The following is a 19,430-nucleotide window of genomic DNA, read 5'->3' on the forward strand; positions in this document are numbered from 1 at the left end:
AACAGCATCTAAAAGGAAAATTATCTACAAATCGTAGATCATAACTATGTAACAATGAAGTGTTATTATCGTCTATTGCAAAAATAACAAAAATATATTTGATTCAAAGCTCATCAGTTTCTTGGAAAAAAGTAAGTTTCAGATGAATACGTTTTCTCAAGTAAAACAAAATTTAGAAAGTCCATTATATTTGTTCTGTTTTGAGACAAGGTAGGCCTATCCTACGTTATCTGGCAATATACATGATCTAAGTACTCAAAAACTAAGAGAAGGATTTTTATTTTTCCATCTTTTTCTCCTGCATACTTACTGTAACAAATCTTGCTTGTGTATATCAGGGGTTTTTAAACTTTTTTAAGCCAACAGGCAATCTCAAGAACAATAATTTTAAAAAATTTGAAATATAGGGGAAAACACCAACACATTTGTTACCTTTCAGTAGTTTTTGAATAAGTTTAACTGAATAATATTAAAATATGTTAGGGCTGCACGATTGTGGCAAAAATCATATTGTTTAGGCTACTGTATTTGCACTGAATTGGAAATTATATATTTCAAAAATACAACGAACTGCAAGTCTACAGAGAACAGTGCACTATTGCAGGCTTAAATAATATTGAGGATTTAATTATATGAATTTAATATAGTCAGGCGTGAATTAAAGTGGGCAAGTCTTTGGCATAAACCTCCAGGGCTGAAATGAGTCCCACTCCAGCGCTGAACTCCACTACAAAAGGTCAGAGTGAGGAGTGTTTATTCCCAAGCCTGACAGTCTGTGTGCGGTTTGTAATAAAGTCCTTGATCCAGAAACAAATTTGTAGACACTGAGCCCAGCAAGCAAAAATCAAGACGTTGAAATGATGGCTAACTATAGACCCAATATGGTCCGGCTGTGAGAAACTCACTTCTACCCTTAAAAACCTTAAATTTGGTTACAAGCCATTTTTGCCAAAATAACTTGAAGATGTATGATATTCCAACATGAAAGCATAGTCAACAGTTGTGTCACCGGGTGACTATGATAGGGCGGAACCAAAAGTGGTGGAGAGAGGTTCCGCCTGAAGATGGTTTCCGCCTGGACCCGATTTTAAAAACACCATTTTACTTCCTGGTCTCCCTGACAACACAAATGAGGAGTGAACAAGCTAAAGGTGCGACAAATTAATGCGGCAGCCCATGATTGGAGGAAGGAGTGAAGATGAGGCATATAAATAGGTCTAGAGAAGCACAACGGAAGGGAGTTGTTTCGGGCGTGAGCCCCTTTGTGCCTAGGGCAAACCAAACCACACGCTCCGTCCCTGGAGGAGCCGAAGGGCGCCGTTGATCCGCGAATCGCTTATAGCGTAAGGAAAGAGTGCGGCAGCCAAAAGAGGCGAAAAGGACGGGGCTGTGAAAGTTAAAGGAGCACCACACCGAGTGCTTTTTGGTGTTTTTGATCGCTGCTGTGAAGACCCGTGTACGTGTTGGAAACCGATCCCTTGGGGACGAGAACAGAAGCTTGTTGACGGTAAAGCTAGAAGGAATAGAGATTGGAGGTGACTGGGTGAAGGAAAACTTACTAAATCTACGTGACGGGATCGAGTAACAGTGGAAGAACAACGGTGTATTGCGGATGTACGAACATGTGAGTAACAGTAGAAATCTTCACAAGTGTTATGAAAGAAGAATTACTTGAAGTCTGTGGGAGCGTGCTAAGCAGTGACGGCCCTACGGGGGAGAAAAGCGTAGGCGAGCCGGGAGCTAGTATTGAAGTGTAAGCAGGAGAACACCCCCTGTGGACAAACCCTACCATATGTGAGTACCCCAAACATTGTCATACAGAGCATTATTGAAGCCGGCCTGTGTTTTTCTAAACTTATGTTGTGAGTTTATCGATCGAGGGTTTGGCCCACTGGATGAGAGAAGCGTGGGCGAGCCGAGTGAGGTGTATTTGGAACAGTTGGGAGATCCAACAACAAATTCTGCGAGAGTATCACTCCTGGGGGCCATTGTGGACCTGTTCCTCTCCTTCCCATCCCTTCCTTTTCAACGGCCGGGAGGTGGTCAGAGGAGATCGCCAGTGACCCTAAGGGGCGAGAGAAGGGACAAATACCTCAGACAATCACCAGTGGCAGGTAGTGGAAAAAGTATCAACCAAAGCACTAAATCGTTTTTCCTGTTCTGCCTCCAGGAGAAGCGGAGGGCGCCACGGATTGTAGAAACCCCTCTGGAAAGGAGTCCTGGCCCCCGCTCTAACTTGGAGTTGTCCTGGAGCCAAGAAGAAGAGACTGTTTTAAATGACCCTTCCCCTTTCCCCTTATCTTTTAAATATTTAATAAAGTTGTATTTTAATTGTAGTATAGTTGTCTGTCTGGTCATTGGGGTGGTCTTGGGAACTTCCTCGAGATGGAAACTAGGAAGGGGCGTGACCCTTTTAGCTATCTCGGGTCCGCTCCGACCTGTGACAGTTGTTCAAGGTGTTTGCTTTAATTTATTTTACCTGTTCTAAAAGTATACGCATTGTCTTTTCTTGGGCTATGGGTAGGCGCATATTAGACTTTCACTGGCAGCCCAAATTTGGCCTTGTTATTGCTTGTGGTGAGGTGTTGGATGTAGAGGTCTTCACGGGTCCACTTAGATCCGAAAACCCGAGGTCCGACCCGAGACCCGATCGGGTTTGGGTCTAAAAGTTTCACATGTGCCTCGGACACGGGTCGGGTACACTAATAGCAGCATCGGGTCTCGGGTAATTTAAAAATGAATGTTTTTCTGAACGGACCCGAGAAGACCCGAACTCTCTCGCCTGTGTGAGTCAATGTCCTTTTCAAACCTCTCATCTGTTTGCCAAGAGCGCTTGCGACATTGTGTGGTTGTCGGAAGGTTCATTTTCGTTGAGACAAACATGTCAGTCAATTATAAATGTACATTTTAGCGGTTATGTTGGTGTCGTCGTCAGATAACAAAGTAAAACGAATGGAGCAGCTCGCCAAATTGGTTGCAAGGCCAACGGAGTTTCTTTCTGTCTGACTGCTGCACGTGGGTCTGCAGAACGCACACACGTCAGTGCCGTTTACATTCGGTTCTAGTCGGGTTAAAAAAAAAATTTCACTAGTTCGGGTCGGACTCGGGTCTAATTTTCTCGGGTTTGTCTCGGGTCGTGTCTTTCTTTAAAAAATGTTTATTTATGCACGTCGGGTTCAGGTATGAAGTGATTCGGGTCATGTACATTTCTTTGGACCCGAGAAGACCTCTAGTTGGATGCCCTGCCATATACACCCGGTGCCCCCATTAGAAGTGGCCTTCAATTTTGTCTGTAGGCTGCTTTTGCCATCATGGTGCTCTTCAGGATGGACCTGAAAACCCTAATAAGTTGATTGAACTCAAATTATTTGAGTAAACTCGTTCCCTCAATTTAATTGAGTAATGGGGTTTTCCAAAACGTGCATATTTAACTTGGTGCTTATGTAGACTTGACTTACATTGTTTAGTTCATCAAACTTTACAATTATTTAATGTACTTAAACAATAAAGTTCACTTAACTTAGTGTTAATTTCAAGTGTAATTGTATATTTAAGTAAACGTGACAATTAAACTGAAATTAGAATTTTTATCATTTTATATTACTTTTGATGTTATAAATGGTATTATAACACAAAATTAATGACTGACTTTAAGTCTTTGACATACATTGTCAGTACTGTGGAGAGAAATACAATAAAATGTTCTGAACAGGGTTCATGTAAGGAAACACTGATCACCGGAACGATGACTTCACAAAATTATAATTTACAACAAAAAAACATCAATAATATAAGAACTTGAACCTATACGACATTTTATTAACAAATATTTGAGTAGTGAAAGTTCTTATCAGTTTTTATTCTGTGAAAAAGCAGAAAATAATCAAAATATTCAGGCGCAAAGGATTATGGGTATTCCTCACAACATGAACTAATAATTTTAAGTTCATTTTACTTGATAGTTTTAGTTTAATGGATTTTGCAAGCTTAAAAGTTAAATCAACTAAACTTTTTAAGCTTTGGCTTCAAAATAGAAAATATTAAGTGATGTTTACTTGATTGTTTAAGTAAAGACAATATCTGGGTTAACAGTGTGCATCTTGTGTCTAGTATCTTGTGTTGTCCCTTCTATTTATATGAACTCAAAATCAGCACGAAATGACATATAATGTGTTAAAAATAAAACAATGTGTTAAATAGGATAACACAAAACAATGTGTTAAAATTAACACATGTGTGTCATCTGTGTTGATTTTGAGTTCATATAAATAGAAGGGACAACACAAACTACTATATGTTGTCCTTAACTACACACAAGATGTGTTATTTTAACACATTCGATGTGTTATTTTAACATATTCGTTTTAAGAGTGTAGATACCACAGATCCTATAATGCAGATACACAGATGAATGAGAAAAACAGCAAACAGGAGAAAAATTGATGTAATAAAAATAAAGATTGTTTACTGAATAGTCTTAGTGTAACGTGGGCTGCTTTAACAAAGCGAGAGAGAGGAGAATCCATGTGCAAAAAGTTTATTAGTGAAATCAACAAAGGACAGGCAAACACATCCAAAAAGGGCAATCCAAAAGAGTAATCCAAATATCAGGCAATAGATCAGGGCAGGCAGCAAAAAAACAATATCCAATACAACAGGCACGGGTCAAAAACAGGCAAACACAGAACAGGATACAGGATAACAGGTTGAATTCTAGGTAGGCTAACAATACTCAGCGGGGAGTGAACAGATTTTACCAGTTAAATACAAAAATACAGGAAGTAGGAAGTGAAATATGGCATGATATGATTTCAAAATAAAAGCCAGAACAGAACAGGGTGTCAAAATAAAAGTACAAAACACAACACAAGACAAAATCCTTACCTTAGCTTTGTTGATGATTGGACTATAGCTTCGTTGATGGATGAAGTAACTGTCTGACTAGAAGCAGATTTAGCAGGTGGTATTTGAAAATCATAGATCCTTTAAAAGATTTGCCACCTCTCGACCACTCTTTACAGGCCAATGTAATCTCATGAAAATATGTGAACAATTTGGTTCCAAAATGCGATAAACGCCATTAAAAAAAAAAGTTACTGCCAAAATCAGCATTGTATCAGGTCAGTATTAAAAAGTACATTTTTTAATCGTGAAACTTTTGTTTAAACCTCGCAAGATGTCGCGAAAACTAGAGCCCTGAATTTCAGCCCAAGCCTGACGGGACACAACCTTTTTATGCCCCTTGGGCCGTGTTTCAGGCCAATTTTAACGTCACAGCTAATACGCGGGCCTGGCCTCAGAGGCTTTTTAGGTTTCTCCATCTTTTTCTATTTATCAATTTAACTAAAAGAAACATTGAGACATTGATGACGTTTAACCTATCAAATGAGAGTGCTACGTACACAAGCAGAGCCGTTGTGTTGTTTATTCAGGGTCTAAATGCAGAGAATTCTGCTTCTAAAAGTTTCAGATAATGAAGATAATAATCAACAATTTGAAAAAGTTTAACAATTGTTCATTTCAGAGTGTTTATTTATTTAAGAAAAACTTAAAAATATATATTTTAAGTAGCCCATAAAGAGCTAATACATTTTGGTGCAAATTGCTACTTAAATTTACATTTTTACACTTGCTAGTTTTGTACCATCGATAAATAATTCTACATGCACACTTGGGTTCTTCACGCCCACTTGGGCCAAATACAGGAAACACGTCATGAAAGTAGTCAAGTGGTCAAGTGCAAAAACCGCAAAATGGGGGTATTTGGACCCAGCCAGACTTTGCAGACTCTGCAAAATGACCACAAGGTAACAGATGCTAGAAGAAGATAAATGCACTTTATGCTAAAAGTTATTACAGATGATTCACTTGTCATTGCTGGCCTTTATCACAGTAGAGACCTGTACGGGACATATTTTCAGTCCAGCTCCTGCCCACTCTTGCGAGATTCTGTCCCGTTCCCGCTATAATATATTTATTATATTCTCCTGCTCCCACCCGCAAAATCACACAGGATACACATACGTTTCATTTTCAAATCTTCATTTAAAAATGCATGTTGTGTTGTGTTATCTTTGTTTAATATTTAAATTTTTTTGAAAATCTCAAACATTAAAGTGTGACAAACATGCAAAAAAAGAGAAAAATTAGGAAGAGGGCATGAACCGCCTTTTTAAGGTCATACCACAGCATCTTAATAGGACTGAGGTTATGACTTTGACTAGGTCACTCCAAAGTCTTCATTTTGCCACCATTTTGAAAAATTTTAATATAAAATAAGTATAATAACAATATATATATATATATATATATATATATATATATATATATATATATATATATATGTAGACATCTTTGAAATTGTATTGAGTCATCTCATGCTTTGTGATTTTTAATTTTGGTACTATTTATAATTTTGGACAAGTAACAAGGCTGACGGGGACAGGTTTGACATTTTCCATTTAATTTGCAAATTAAAAGTCCTGATAGCAAGAGACATACCTAAAACTTTACCCTTATCAGATTAAAAGAAATTATTATTTTATTAGTTGAACTTTGGTCTTATATTGATAAAACAATACACATAATTTTTATGCTTTAAATAACAAGTTTATTTGTTTTTATATGTCTGATTATTTCTCAGGGATGCAAAAGGCATCGATTTCATGGAATGACCCACAGAGTGAATTGCACGAGGAGATCGCAGGGTCCCAGTCCGGCCTCCAGTTATACCCTACAAACAGTTAAGTACTGGTTTGTAAAAGTGTCTTATTGTATTAGTGACCCCATAAACACATTTGAACACCTGCAACCTGGATTCTCCATCACGTTTATGTGTTCAGATACGTTTTGGGGCCAGCATACAATTAAAATAAAGATGATAAAAAGTTTCTTACTCTTCTGGGTATCCCGTGTTGAGTTGCCTGTGAAATGAAATAAGAAATCTCTAAAATAAGATGCAGTTTGGTAAGTGTTTTTATACTTTGTTTCTCACACTTACGACAGAGGTTGTTTTCACAAGTCTCTGTTCCACAACCGCTGCATGATTTGCCCTTTTTGTATGGAGACACACCAGCATAATTTCCTCTGTGAAAACAACAAATGTACATATACGGAGCACAAATATTTACTGGAGTTTCCTTCAGATCTGAACGTTTTTACATGCAGCAGCCAAAGTTTACTTTTTGGCGCACAGGTGGGTTAAAAAAACCTCAAAAAGACTAATTTGATCAGGTTGTGTCACATAACCTTTACAAATGTTCTAGTGCATATTGGAAGAGTCACAGGTACACACTGCACAGCACACTTTTACACTTACGCTGTTGCGTAGTGGCACACAAATACGATTCCAGGATCTGTTGATAACCCAGCGACACCATTTTGACATACTTGTGCAGCACAACCAACTTTGTATGTGTCCGCCCAGACAACCTGGAGAGAGAGAGAGAGAGAGAGAGAGAGAGAGAGAGAGAGAGAGAGAGAAATATCAATAGTGTCAGTTTATCCGTAAAAGAAATATCCTGCATATTTGAAAAATCTGCAAAACAGTCAATACTAAAAACAAAAACTGGTAAAAACATTTATCTTTATATCTAATCTGGTTTAAATCAGAATGCCAGACCATTCGTAAAAAAATTCAGAAACAGAAACAACCAGACTCGTCGTCTTTACTGTGAAACGTTAAAACAATACGAACATACACTCAGAGCTAAAAAAGGACAATACACCCCCAGACAACGGACAATAATCGAGAAGTATAGAGAAATATGGGAAAATAATTTCCAAACATTGTTAAATAAAGTACAAACAGACACAAACATAAGCAAACTCAAATAACCAAACAATTGGAAAAACTAGAATTACAAATCAAAGATCATCAGAATCCATGAAATTTTCTTATAAATGAAAAAGAACTTTAATCAAAAATCCTTGAGCGGGACACCTAAGTTTACTTCAATATTTTCCATATAAATTTTATGGATATCACAACAAACTATATATTGTTGGAAAGGTCTAAGCCTCTAGAATACATATATCAACAGTGTTTTATAAAATAAATTATGTAGGGAGAGTAATTGATTCAATTTTAAAGAGAGTGCGCTTCAAAATATTTATATCCTACGAAATGTCACTGTCCCGCCAGCGGGAAACCAACATTTACTTCAGTGTTTTGCATGTGAATTCTTATCCAATCATGACGAACTATATATCATTTGAAAGCTCTAAGAGTGTAGATTTCATTTATTATCACTATTTTGGTAAAGGAATGACATAGTGAGAGCTATTTTCTAAAATGCCACGGGTATACAGGTGGGCCCACGTGTAACACTAATACCCTGTTCCAAACCTAAACAATCTTGACAAACTATATATTGTTGGAAAGCTCTAGGTGTGTAGTTTGCATATTTCATTGCCATTTTGGGAGAATTATGACGTAATGAGAGTCAGTTTCTAAAATGTCATGGGGCCATAGGTAGGTCTAATTTGTTTTTACATATTTATAAGTCTAAAACCCTACTCTAAACCTAAAAAATCATGACAAACTATATATCACTGGAAAACTCTCAGAATGTAGTTTTCATATTTCAAGGTCATCTGTTGATAGAAATAATGTAGTGACAGTTTTTTTTTAGGGATGGCCTGATACCGATACTGGTATTGGGGATCGGGTTGATACTGTCCTGATATACTCGTACTTGTAAAAATTTGCCGATACCACGCACGGATACCACGTACATTTTGCTAAACGAAACTTGCCGGTGCGAGTGCTTTGTCAGTTAAGAGGGAAACTGAGGAAAGAATAATGTCGGCGGTTTGGGCTCATTTCAAGATAAGGGATGATGACAGCAGCAAGGCAGACTGTAAGTTATGTTCAGCTAAGGTGTCGAGAGGAGGAAAAGAAAGTACATCGTTTAACACCAGCAATCTCATTAAACATCTGAAGACGCATCATAGCGCTGAATACGCACAGTTTAGTAAAGCTAAAGCAACTCAGCAGCCAACATTAACAAAGGTTTTACAGAAGCGCGAGAAAATGTCCAGAGATAATCCACGGGCACTAAAAATAACAGAGGGAATTGCATACTTTATTGCACTTGATGACCAGCCATTGTGGGTTGTTGAAAATACAGGATTTCGACATCTACTTGGGATACTGGAGCCGCGATACGAAATTCCCAGTCGCCATTACATTACAGACGCTATGCTACCTAAAGTGTTTAATGATGTGAAAAAGCATGTCAGTGGCCTTTTGCGGGATGTTTTGGCTTTTAGCTTTACAACAGATATTTGGTCAAGCGGTGTCTGTCCTACCTCTCTTCTCAGTTTAACTGTACAATGGCTTGATGATGACTTTACTCTTCGCCAAGCCACCTTACAAGCAAAGCCATTTCGGGGATCGCACACCAGCCAAGCCATAGCAAATGCGTTAAATGGGATGCTTCAGATCTGGTGCATTCCGAAAACCTCTGTCCACATTGTGCTACGAAGCAACGCTAAAAATATGATTAAGGGAATGAATGATGCTGGACTCCCCAGCCTACCTTGTGCCGCTCACACTCTCCAGCTGGTGGTCCACAAGGGCCTTTTGTCACAGAAAAGTGTTGCTGATGCGTTGGCTATCGGACGCAAAATCGTGGGCCATTTTAAACATTCTCCACTAGCCTACTCCCGCCTCGAAGACATTCAATTAGAGATCAGTCAGCCGGCAAAACGACTTCAGCAGGACGTACAGACCCGCTGGAATAGTGCGTTTTACATGATCCAGTCTCTGATTGAGCAGAAACGGGCTCTGGGAATTTTTGTGTCCGAATATGAACTTCCTGATAATCTCACGACTCACCAGTGGGCACTGCTGGAGAAGATGATGACTGTTCTGGGTCCGTTTGAGGAGTTAACATGAAAAGTTAGCTCTTCTGATGCTATGGCAGCAGATGTGATTCCTGCTGTCACTGTACTGTAGAGATTTCTGTCTAGAGAGACCGACGATGACCATGGCATCAAAACTATGATAGCAATAGGCTTCGGAACGGATCTGCAACGTATCTGCTCCGAACCTGACAGCCACTAGCAGCCACATACACCTTGAGGGTAGAAGGAGATAGATGTTTCTGCAAACCCTCCTGTAAAAAGGACAACACTACACTTACAGCACACCTCTGTGGGTCCTCTCCATGAGAGGAACACCAAGAAGAGAAAACACGCCACCTAAAGGCCTCTTCGGTGAGATGCGCTACCATTGACACCGAGTCCAACTTGATTCTGAGAAAAGAGATGGTCTGCACAGGGGAGAGCTTGCTCTTTTCCTAGTTGACCCGAAGACCCAGACAGTTTAGATGTTGTAACATCAGGTCCCTGTGAGTGCAAATCAATTCCCCCAAGTGAGCTAGAATCAGCCAGTCATCGAGATAATTGATAATGCGAATCCCTTGCTGCCTGAGAGGCACTAGGGCCCCCTCTGCGACTTTGGTAAATATGCTGGGGGACAGGGAAAGGCCAAATGGGAGGACCATGAACTGATATGCCCTCCCCTCGAAAGCAAACTGAAGAAACGATCTGTGTCGAGGAAGAATAGACACATGAAAGTACGTGTCCTTCAGGTCGATCGCTACAAACCAATCCTGGTGCTGAACCTCCACCAGGATGCATCTCTGTGTTAGCATCTTGAAAGACATGCGATGAATATATCTGTTCAGTACACGCAGATCCAAGATGGGACGCAGTCCCCCTCCCTTGTTCAGCACTATGAAATAGGGGCTGTAAAACCCCGAAGACATCTCGGCTGAGGGGACGGGCTCTATCGCATGTTTGGCCAAAAGGGTGGCCACCTCCGCCCAAAGCACCGCAGCGTTCTCACCTCTGACTGAAGTGAACAGAACGCCCTGAAACTTGGGAGGAGCGTCTGGCTAATTGTATTTCATGGCTGAGACGGACCGTGCATAGCAACCAATGCGACGGGCTGGGTAGCAATACCCACGCTGCCAGACACCGTGCGAGGGGAACGAAATTATCTGCTTCATATTGCCGGTGGGGTTTGTAGCTGTATTGTGGAGCATGGGGCGAAGGCGAGCGTTCACTGCCATTACTCGTCTTACCTGAGAAGATGTTGTTGGAGGAAACAGGCATACTCGTCAACCGTCGGGCTCCCGAGAGTCGTCCTGTGTCTGAAAGAGAAGAAAAACATAGCCCAGGGAGGAAAAATGGAAATTACTCGACTAACTGAAAATAAGACGGAAAGGGATCTATTTTGTAAAGGCCCGAAAACAATGAAAATGGGTCATAGGGCCAGGGCCGCTGGTCGAGATTCCCTCCCTGGAACGGAATCATCAGGGCTGCTCAGGAACCAAAAGAGTTCTTCACAGTCACCTAACGGCCTGTCTTCCTGCGGGTAGATGTTCTCTGGGGCCGGCCATCTTCGTAGATTGAAGGCGAGGCCAGAACCCCAGGAAGCAGAGGCTGCCTGGGAGCAGACGACAGATGAGACTGCGACAATGAGAACGGTCGAGTCACAGCAAGGTGAAACATGTTTATCAGCCTCCATCTGCTTCCTTACTGTGTATAACAAGAGCAGAATCCTGCGCAGTATACCAAACAACCTTATTCGCAAGATGGGTATGACAAGAAAGCAAACCTTCTCGGCATCTCCCATCTGTGCAAGTAAAGCCAGAGACATCTCTCTTAGACCATAAAAGTAGACATTGCTTGACCCAGAGGGCATGCTGTCACGTTTATCACCGAAGGGCAAGGTCAATGACAACACACTGTTCCTGCCATATCATTAAGTCTGACCTACCCTCGTGCAGATGTTTTAAATGCCTTGGTCTGATGCAGGATGACCATGGCATGCAGGGGGGAGACAGCTTACCCATAGCTATGCAAGCAGTCACAACAGGTGCCGAAAAACTTACAGGCTTTTAAAGGGAGACTTGTTCAGTGCGGTCAGATGGCAGCCTTATGCAGGCACGTATGCACCGCAACAGCATGCTCATCTGGGTACACTGACATATGTATGGCACCAAATAGTACCTTCGGAGTAAATTCCCCGTGTAGTTCAGAAGGGAACGGTAGTAAGACAGGGCATGGCTAAATGACACGGCTGACACCCAAAACCATTCATTAAACTGAGAACACTTAGGCAAAAACAATGCATACACTGTAGCCTAATATTCACAGCTGCCAAAACACACACGGCTGTTATCTGAGTGCTGGGTTCACCCAGGGCTCAACCCCTAAAAAACGGGAGCTCCACATCCAACACTTCAGACAGCAGAAAATCACCGTCCGATGCTGTAATAGAAAACTCATCCTCCGCTGTGCTCAGAACAGTGGCAGTGAATTCACCCAAAGACGAAAACTCTGCCTCTTATTCTAAACCGACAGGTGAAAAACGAGCGTAGCGGGGGGGGAGGAACGGGGTTGGCAACGAGTCGCTCACACTCACCCCGTATTGCTCGCACCGCTCGCCAGCAAACTGGCGTCCCAGAGAGCTGAGAGAGCGAATGTGCCTGTCAGTGGTGGAGAGAAATCTACGCTCCAAGAAGCACAGAAACGAAAACCCGTTTTTTAAAAGGACGTTCATTCTGTGCGGAAATTGCTCTTTTAGATAATGCTCTGACAATCTGCTGAAACACCCAGGGCATGTTTCAAGACGAATCCGCTGCTACGCCACCACGCCAACAGTAAACTTCTTGGTATTTACTGGAAGAGAAATCACACCAGCGAGCAGTGTTGCCAACTATTTTCAGTGGAAAGTGGCTAAAGCTTGCTTGGAAAGTCACTAATGTCACTGGATTACGTCATTGCCTCATTAGCATACCAGTGATGTCACCACGTCGTATTTGCATTCTTACTACATTGGCTGTTTCACATTTTTCTTTCTCTCTGAACAAATGTAATTTTAAAACATAGGGGTGTTACCTATAGGAAAAGTGATCTGGGCCAGATCTGTAAAATGATATAAATACTGAACTGATGACAGTTAGATGTTTAAGCTGAAACCTGGCACGGATCTGGTTCACAATCAGAAAACGTCTCTTAGATAGAAACGGAGGCAAGGGGCTTAAAACGGCTTCGGGCCAAATGTAATTGCTATCTGTGAACAGTCCAGTTTCAAAACATATGAGGATTCTGTCACAAAGTGACTTTATAGGGCGGAACAAAAATTGGTGAAGATTGGTTCCGCCCGAAGAGAGGTTCCGCCAAGTTGGCAACACTGACAGCGAGCTCCGAAGAACAAGAGCGAATTAATGGCTGCATTCGTCTCCTTTTATACACTAAGCATGGGCGGAGACTGTATCCAAATACCATTCACACAATTTCATTAACGTGTCATATTCACGTCAGACCAGATTGGCTCTCAAGAGCACACCCCATTCTGTCATCATCGACACAACGTCGAGTGAACAACAGAAAGGGAACCATGGTTTTAGTAATAGTTATCAATACACCAAAAAACATGCTACACTTTTACCACAAAAACAAATCACCATCTTGAGCAGATCCAGACTCAGTGGACACAAGCTCACTATAAAATGTAGTTTTTGTCATGCCAATAAAGCCCACTTAAATTAAATAAAAATTGAGAGATAGAGAGATTTTACATAAAACAAACTTTGGTCTGTCACGACTGGTAACAGGAGTGAGGACGCAAGTGCTGGGTTCACCATGAAATATATAACATTTATTAACAGAACGGAAATAAAACAACAGGCGGGTAAACACAGGAACATCCAACAGAAGGAACAGGAACAGACATGAACGTAATGGCAATGACAATGATCCGGCCACAGGTGAGAAACAGACAGCAGTATAAATACACAGCACTAAACACGGAACAGGTGTGATGAATCAGTTCGTGAATTGTCCAGGTGACGTAATCGGAGACACAAACAAAACATGACACGGATCACCGTGACATGACCCCTCTCTCTACGAGTGGCTACCAGACACTCACATGAACAAAACAAACACAAAAGTCCGGTAGCAAGAGTCCAAGGGAGGGGTGGAGGGCTTGAGGACCCTGGCGATGCCGGCAGCCGCCGGGACGAAACCAACAGGACGGTGGGTCACCGGATCACCGTGACATGGTCAGCATCAGCTGTGTAAGATGAAGTATTTGTACATTTTAAGTTCACTATAAGATGTTTAAACACAAAATGTACTAGCAAATGTGTACCTGTAAATATCGGCTGCATTGTCTGGAGCATTTATTGCTATCGTAGTTATAATGTTGGTCTTGCGACATCCATGCCTTTATAGCAGACTGCACTTTGAAATTATTTCCACATGGGGCACAGGCATAGTTGTTTTCACCAACAATTGTAAAGATGGGATGCATTCTGCCCGGCTGGTTATAAGGGTTATTCTGAGGGAAGCAGTTCCTCGCCCATGCTTGTGCACTTCTTGCCAAACCCTCATCCCATGTCTGCAAAAACACAGGGCAGCCAATGGAGACTGTCAAAATTAAATGCAATTGTACATTTCATACAGTTCATACAGAAATATTACATCCCTACTGAAAAATCCAGCTAAGACCAGCATACGCTGGTGAGCTGGTTTTAGCTGGTTTTGCTGATGTAGGAAGCTGGTTTTGCTGGTGTAGCAAGCTGGTCTAGCTGTGTTTTGGTCACATTTTAAGCTGGTCTAGCTGGACTTAGTTGGTCATGCTGGAATACCAGCTGGCCCACCAGCATGACCAGCTTTGTCAGGCTGGGAGGACCACCGTAAACCACCTTAAACCAGCTAAAACCAGCCAAAACCAGCTACCATCTTATGCTGGTTTTAGCTGGATTTTTCAGCAGGGATTTCATTCCTTAAGCACATTTTTAACATAACTGCAGCTTAAAACCTTTACAGGTCAGATATAGAAATAGATAAAAAAGCATATAAAACTAAGTACAGTACATAAAAACATTTAAAACATGAAAGACTACAAAGAATAAACTAAAATAGAATAGCTTTAACTGTCATTGCACGGTTGTGCAACAAAATTTAAGCTTTCAGAAGAACAGATGCACATACTAAATATAATATGAATCATGTTAACAGATAAGTACAGATATGAGCAAGTACAGTAGTAAACAAAACATGTATCGAATATGGACGAGTGCAATGTGCAACACAAAGTACTTTATAAATAAAAATATAGAAACATCACAGAATTTTACAGAATTAGGACGTGTATAGACTTTACATCTTGCACAAACCCTGAAGCTTATACAGTAATGGTTGTATTTATTTTCCCCATTAGTTGGAATTAATTTCTACGAATGCACATAAATAGAGACTATTCAGCAAGAGGTGTGTGTCTTGACTGATATCGTCTTCCAGATGACAGCAGTGTGAAGAGGTGATTGGGAGGAGACATTTATTTCGTTTCTGGGATGCCGTATGCATCTGGTGCTGTAAATGCCCTCCAGTGAAGGCAGCTGTGTACAGTTGATGACTCTCTGCGTGGCTTTTTCATACCAGAATGCAGTGGGACATAATATTTCCAATAGGGCAGTAGTAGAAGGACACAAGCAGCTGCTGAGACAGATGATGAATTCCTTTGTTTTAGAGGTGTTGAGTGCCAGGTGTTGTTATTAATGCACTATTCTGAGAGTTCAGTCACGCCCTTGTATGTGTTGAGCGAAAAGAGCAGAGGACACAGCACACAACCTTGTGGAACTCCACTACTAAAAGTCCGTGTGGAGGAGTGAAGATTCCCCAGCCTGACAGTCTGTGTGCGGTTTGTAATAAAGTCCTTGATCCAGAAACAAATTTGTAGTCACTGTGAGGTGTTGGATGCCCTGCTATACACGCAAGGGGTCCCTTATTTGTAGTGCCTTTTAGTTTTGTCCATAGGCTGCTTTTACTGTCCTGATGCTCCTCTTCAGGATGGATCTCACTGTGCTGTACAGTTCAAAATTACCAGACCTAAAGGCTGAGCCACGATCTCTTAGTCGGAGTTTAACATCTTGCATCATTCATGGTTTGTTGTTTGGATAGCATTTGATTTGTTTCTCAACTGTGACATTATTAATGTAGAACTATAGATAGGACAGTAAAAATTCTCAAAAATGTAAAATCAGTTGGAGAACCACACAAGTCCTTGTTAACAGATGGCTTTGTTTTCCCGATGAGATGTTTGTATGCAGGTTTGAAAAGGAGGGTTTGCTATAAACATCATTCAAAACATACTACCCTTAATGGCACATGTAAAGTGTAGATGAAATAAAAAATACATTTAAACAAACAAAATAAAATACAATGACCAAAGTTTTCAGGAACTTTTTTACAAATGTGAATATTTAATTTTGGCTTTACATTATAGCGTACCAAACATCAGCATTAGAAGAGCCAAACTTATTTTCATATGATTTCAGTTGAACATCTTACATCTGATCTGCATTCAAGAACTTCAAACATCTTCTGTGATAGTTAAGTGATAGTTACAAACTCATCATATTTACCATGTATCTCATGTTGCTGGCAGGAGGATTCACATTGGCTCGGTGTCTGTTGTGTTCTGTTACGCACTCATCGATAAACGCTGGGTCTGTGATGTCATATAAAGGTTCAGTGGTCTTTGCATGAGGGACAAAATGAAGCAGACCGATCACATGAAGCAGAATATGCAGAAAGTTGCTCATTTTTTTAGTTGGACTGAAAAAGCACAGAGAGGAAAACAAACAAAAGTGGATGTCTCTTATAGACATCTGGTTATCATTATCGACATCTGATTTCCTGCTCACTTATGCAATTTCAGTAACCAAACTGATAGATTCTGCTGACAACGTCAAAATGATAGATCCAATCATGTCTACGTCCAAAATTGTTAGATACCACAGATCCAACTTCATATCTACAGCTCACTAGATCAGGAAAAAATGACTCACAGACTGAAAAACAGCAGACGGGAAATTAATTTATGTAATAATAATAATAAAGATTGTTTATTGAATTATTTTAGTTGCATTCAATGCTCAGTTTAGCTTTGTTGTTGATCGGACTATAGCTTTGTTGACGGACGGAGTAACTTTGTCTGACTAGAAGCAGATTTAGCAGGTGGTATTTTAAAATCATAGATCATTAAAAATATTCTCCACCTCTCGACCACTCTGCAGAAGTGAGAAAACTTCCTTTGCTGCCAACCTGCTACAATGCCATGCACAACACCAAACCAAACCATAAATGCTGCCAATTCACATGCTTTTGTGCGCACCCAATTCAGCTTGCTGAGCTGATGTTCCAACTGTAGTTGCATAATGTCCCTTGCATTCCCTATTGTTCACAAAAGATGAAACAGTGCATAAAATGCCAATCAGAATTTAAAGAGCATCAATAATCCACAATTCACGATTTTACATTTCCTTTGATGTGTAAGTGTGTATTCGTACGTTAACGATATGCAAACTTTACAAATCCCTAAGTAAACAATGATGCAAGTTATTGTTTCCATCTTTAATCTCTTTTCTGGGACTACAACAAACAAATTGTAGGCAATCGTTTTTAGTGACGTAATAGTTGCTCTTTAAAGCAACACTACAGAGTTTTTGCTCTTTGCTCCCCCTACAGGTTAGAAGCGTAATTGTCCATTAACACTGTCGTAAATACTGCAGCATAGCTGGCTCTGATTGGATTGTAGGTCTGCCGTAAAGCAAGTTTTTGTAGTTTTCTCTTGAACTACAGGACCACGACCCGACGGTTGGAAACTTCTTAAGTGCGGTTTTGGCTGATAGAGGGCTGGAAAGCGAATGTGAAAGTGCCATTCACCCTATTTCGAGTGGATGAATGACTAAAACTTTTTCGGACACGTTATTTTATGGTAAAAAAACTTGGTGTTGCTTTAAGAATGACACTTATACATTGATCTTAGAATCCGTTCAATTTCCTCTGCACCATAATGGATGTTTGGAAAAGTCATAAAACCATAACTCTTAAGGGCTTTTATAACAATAACTATAAAAAAATATTGAAATATTTTATTTTAAAAAGAATTCACACTACTATACTATAACTATAACAATAAAGATAAAGAACGATATCGTTGGGATTACTTGCTGTTTTTCCAATTGATGAACAAGAAACCAATGACAGACAATCAAATCTACTTGACCCTAAAGTGCACGTGCATCTGAAATGACAGGCAATGTGTAAAGAAGCTGAGGTCCATTATATAAAATTACATCAGGAGTCCAGTGTTGTTGCAGTGAAATTGACTTCATAATGTTTTTTATTCTGCTACACTGAGTATACCAAAAGGCGAGATATTAGATTACACAAACTAGATTCTTGTCACCTGAACTTGCAATACCCGTAGTGAGAACACACACAGTGTTCAGCCATTGTACCGTTAACCAGAAACTCACCTGTAGAGTAACTCAAGCTACAGTCTGTTTGATCAACTGAAGCCCAAGTGTTTATTTAGGAAATAACCAGATAAAGAAAACAAAGGAGAAACATTACACAAATTCCTCACGGACAAACCCTCCAGTGCCGATAAAAACAAGTGCATGGCAGAAATATAAGTATCACTTTTAGTTAAGTCTGCTGTCTGTGATGTAAGTTACATCAGAACGATACATAAAAAAACTATTCACTGTACCTGTTAACCAGCGTCCGAAGATCTTGAGCTGCAAATGAAACTACAAATCATTTTATACAACTTGTGATATTTATCAAGAGAAACATGTGTAAACAGTCGATTAAACACAGCCCAGCAAGCAAAATCCCAGGACAGTAAAATGATGTCTGGCTATGAGTAACCCACCCTGAATAATCTTGAATTTTGGTTACATTCCGTTTTTGCCTAAATAACTTGGAGATGTAGCCTACTATATTCACTCATGTAAGCAAAGTCAACAGGTGTTCAAGGTGTTTGCTTTTATTTCTTTTACACGTTCTAAGCGTATACGCATGGTCTAATTTTGGGCTAAGGTTAGATGTCTATTAGACTTTCACTGACAGCCCAAATTTTGCCTTGTTTTACCCAAAATTGCTTGTTGGGAGGCTATGAAACAAACAGCACCCTCTTGTGGCCAATTGCTGTTTCAGCATTAATAAACAAGAACAGATTTAACAGGTGACAGTGTAACTGAAACAACAGAACCAGAGTCGTATAATAACAGAGTTACGAAACGCTTTGATCTCGCCGCCGCGCGGTCACGTGATTCATGTAACGTTCTACAGTTCCAAACCAAGCAGGGCTGTCAATCTGTTTGCATAGGTTTTCAGCTATTTTAGGTAAATATTAGCTTGTAATGTGCTCAATCTGCTAAAAACATAATTCCTACACTTTAACTATATTAAAATCACAAAAAAGATCACCAACGCGGTTATTTGTAACAGTGAAGCATAACAGAAACACACTAAATTCATATTTAATTGTATTTATAGTACACATTAAATGTTAATATAATCATACATGATTTTCGAGGATACATCACTCA

General features: G+C 40.2%; 1 protein-coding gene and 1 long non-coding RNA gene across 2 annotated transcripts in view; one reads left to right on the plus strand and one right to left on the minus strand.

Annotated features, from left to right (window-relative positions):
* Positions 1-6,442: 6,442 nt before the first annotated feature.
* On the minus strand, positions 6,443-16,808 carry LOC141359672 (GLIPR1-like protein 1). The gene is made up of 6 exons (XM_073862431.1): positions 16,452-16,808; positions 14,174-14,422; positions 7,319-7,431; positions 7,001-7,086; positions 6,897-6,923; positions 6,443-6,733 (listed from the first exon to the last, which is right to left on the minus strand). Exons 1-6 carry the CDS (start codon positions 16,695-16,697, stop codon positions 6,633-6,635), a joined length of 822 nt encoding a protein of 273 aa, XP_073718532.1. The 5' UTR covers positions 16,698-16,808; the 3' UTR covers positions 6,443-6,632.
* LOC141360818 (uncharacterized) overlaps positions 6,641-19,430 on the plus strand; it is a 261,227-nt gene continuing 248,437 nt past the window's right edge. Inside the window, exon 1 of the long non-coding RNA XR_012367064.1 lies at positions 6,641-6,742. This is a non-coding gene — a long non-coding RNA (uncharacterized lncRNA). The remainder of the gene's footprint in view (positions 6,743-19,430) is intronic.

Source organism: Misgurnus anguillicaudatus, chromosome 1 (assembly GCF_027580225.2).
Source record: "Misgurnus anguillicaudatus chromosome 1, ASM2758022v2, whole genome shotgun sequence".
NCBI lineage: Eukaryota > Metazoa > Chordata > Actinopteri > Cypriniformes > Cobitidae > Misgurnus > Misgurnus anguillicaudatus.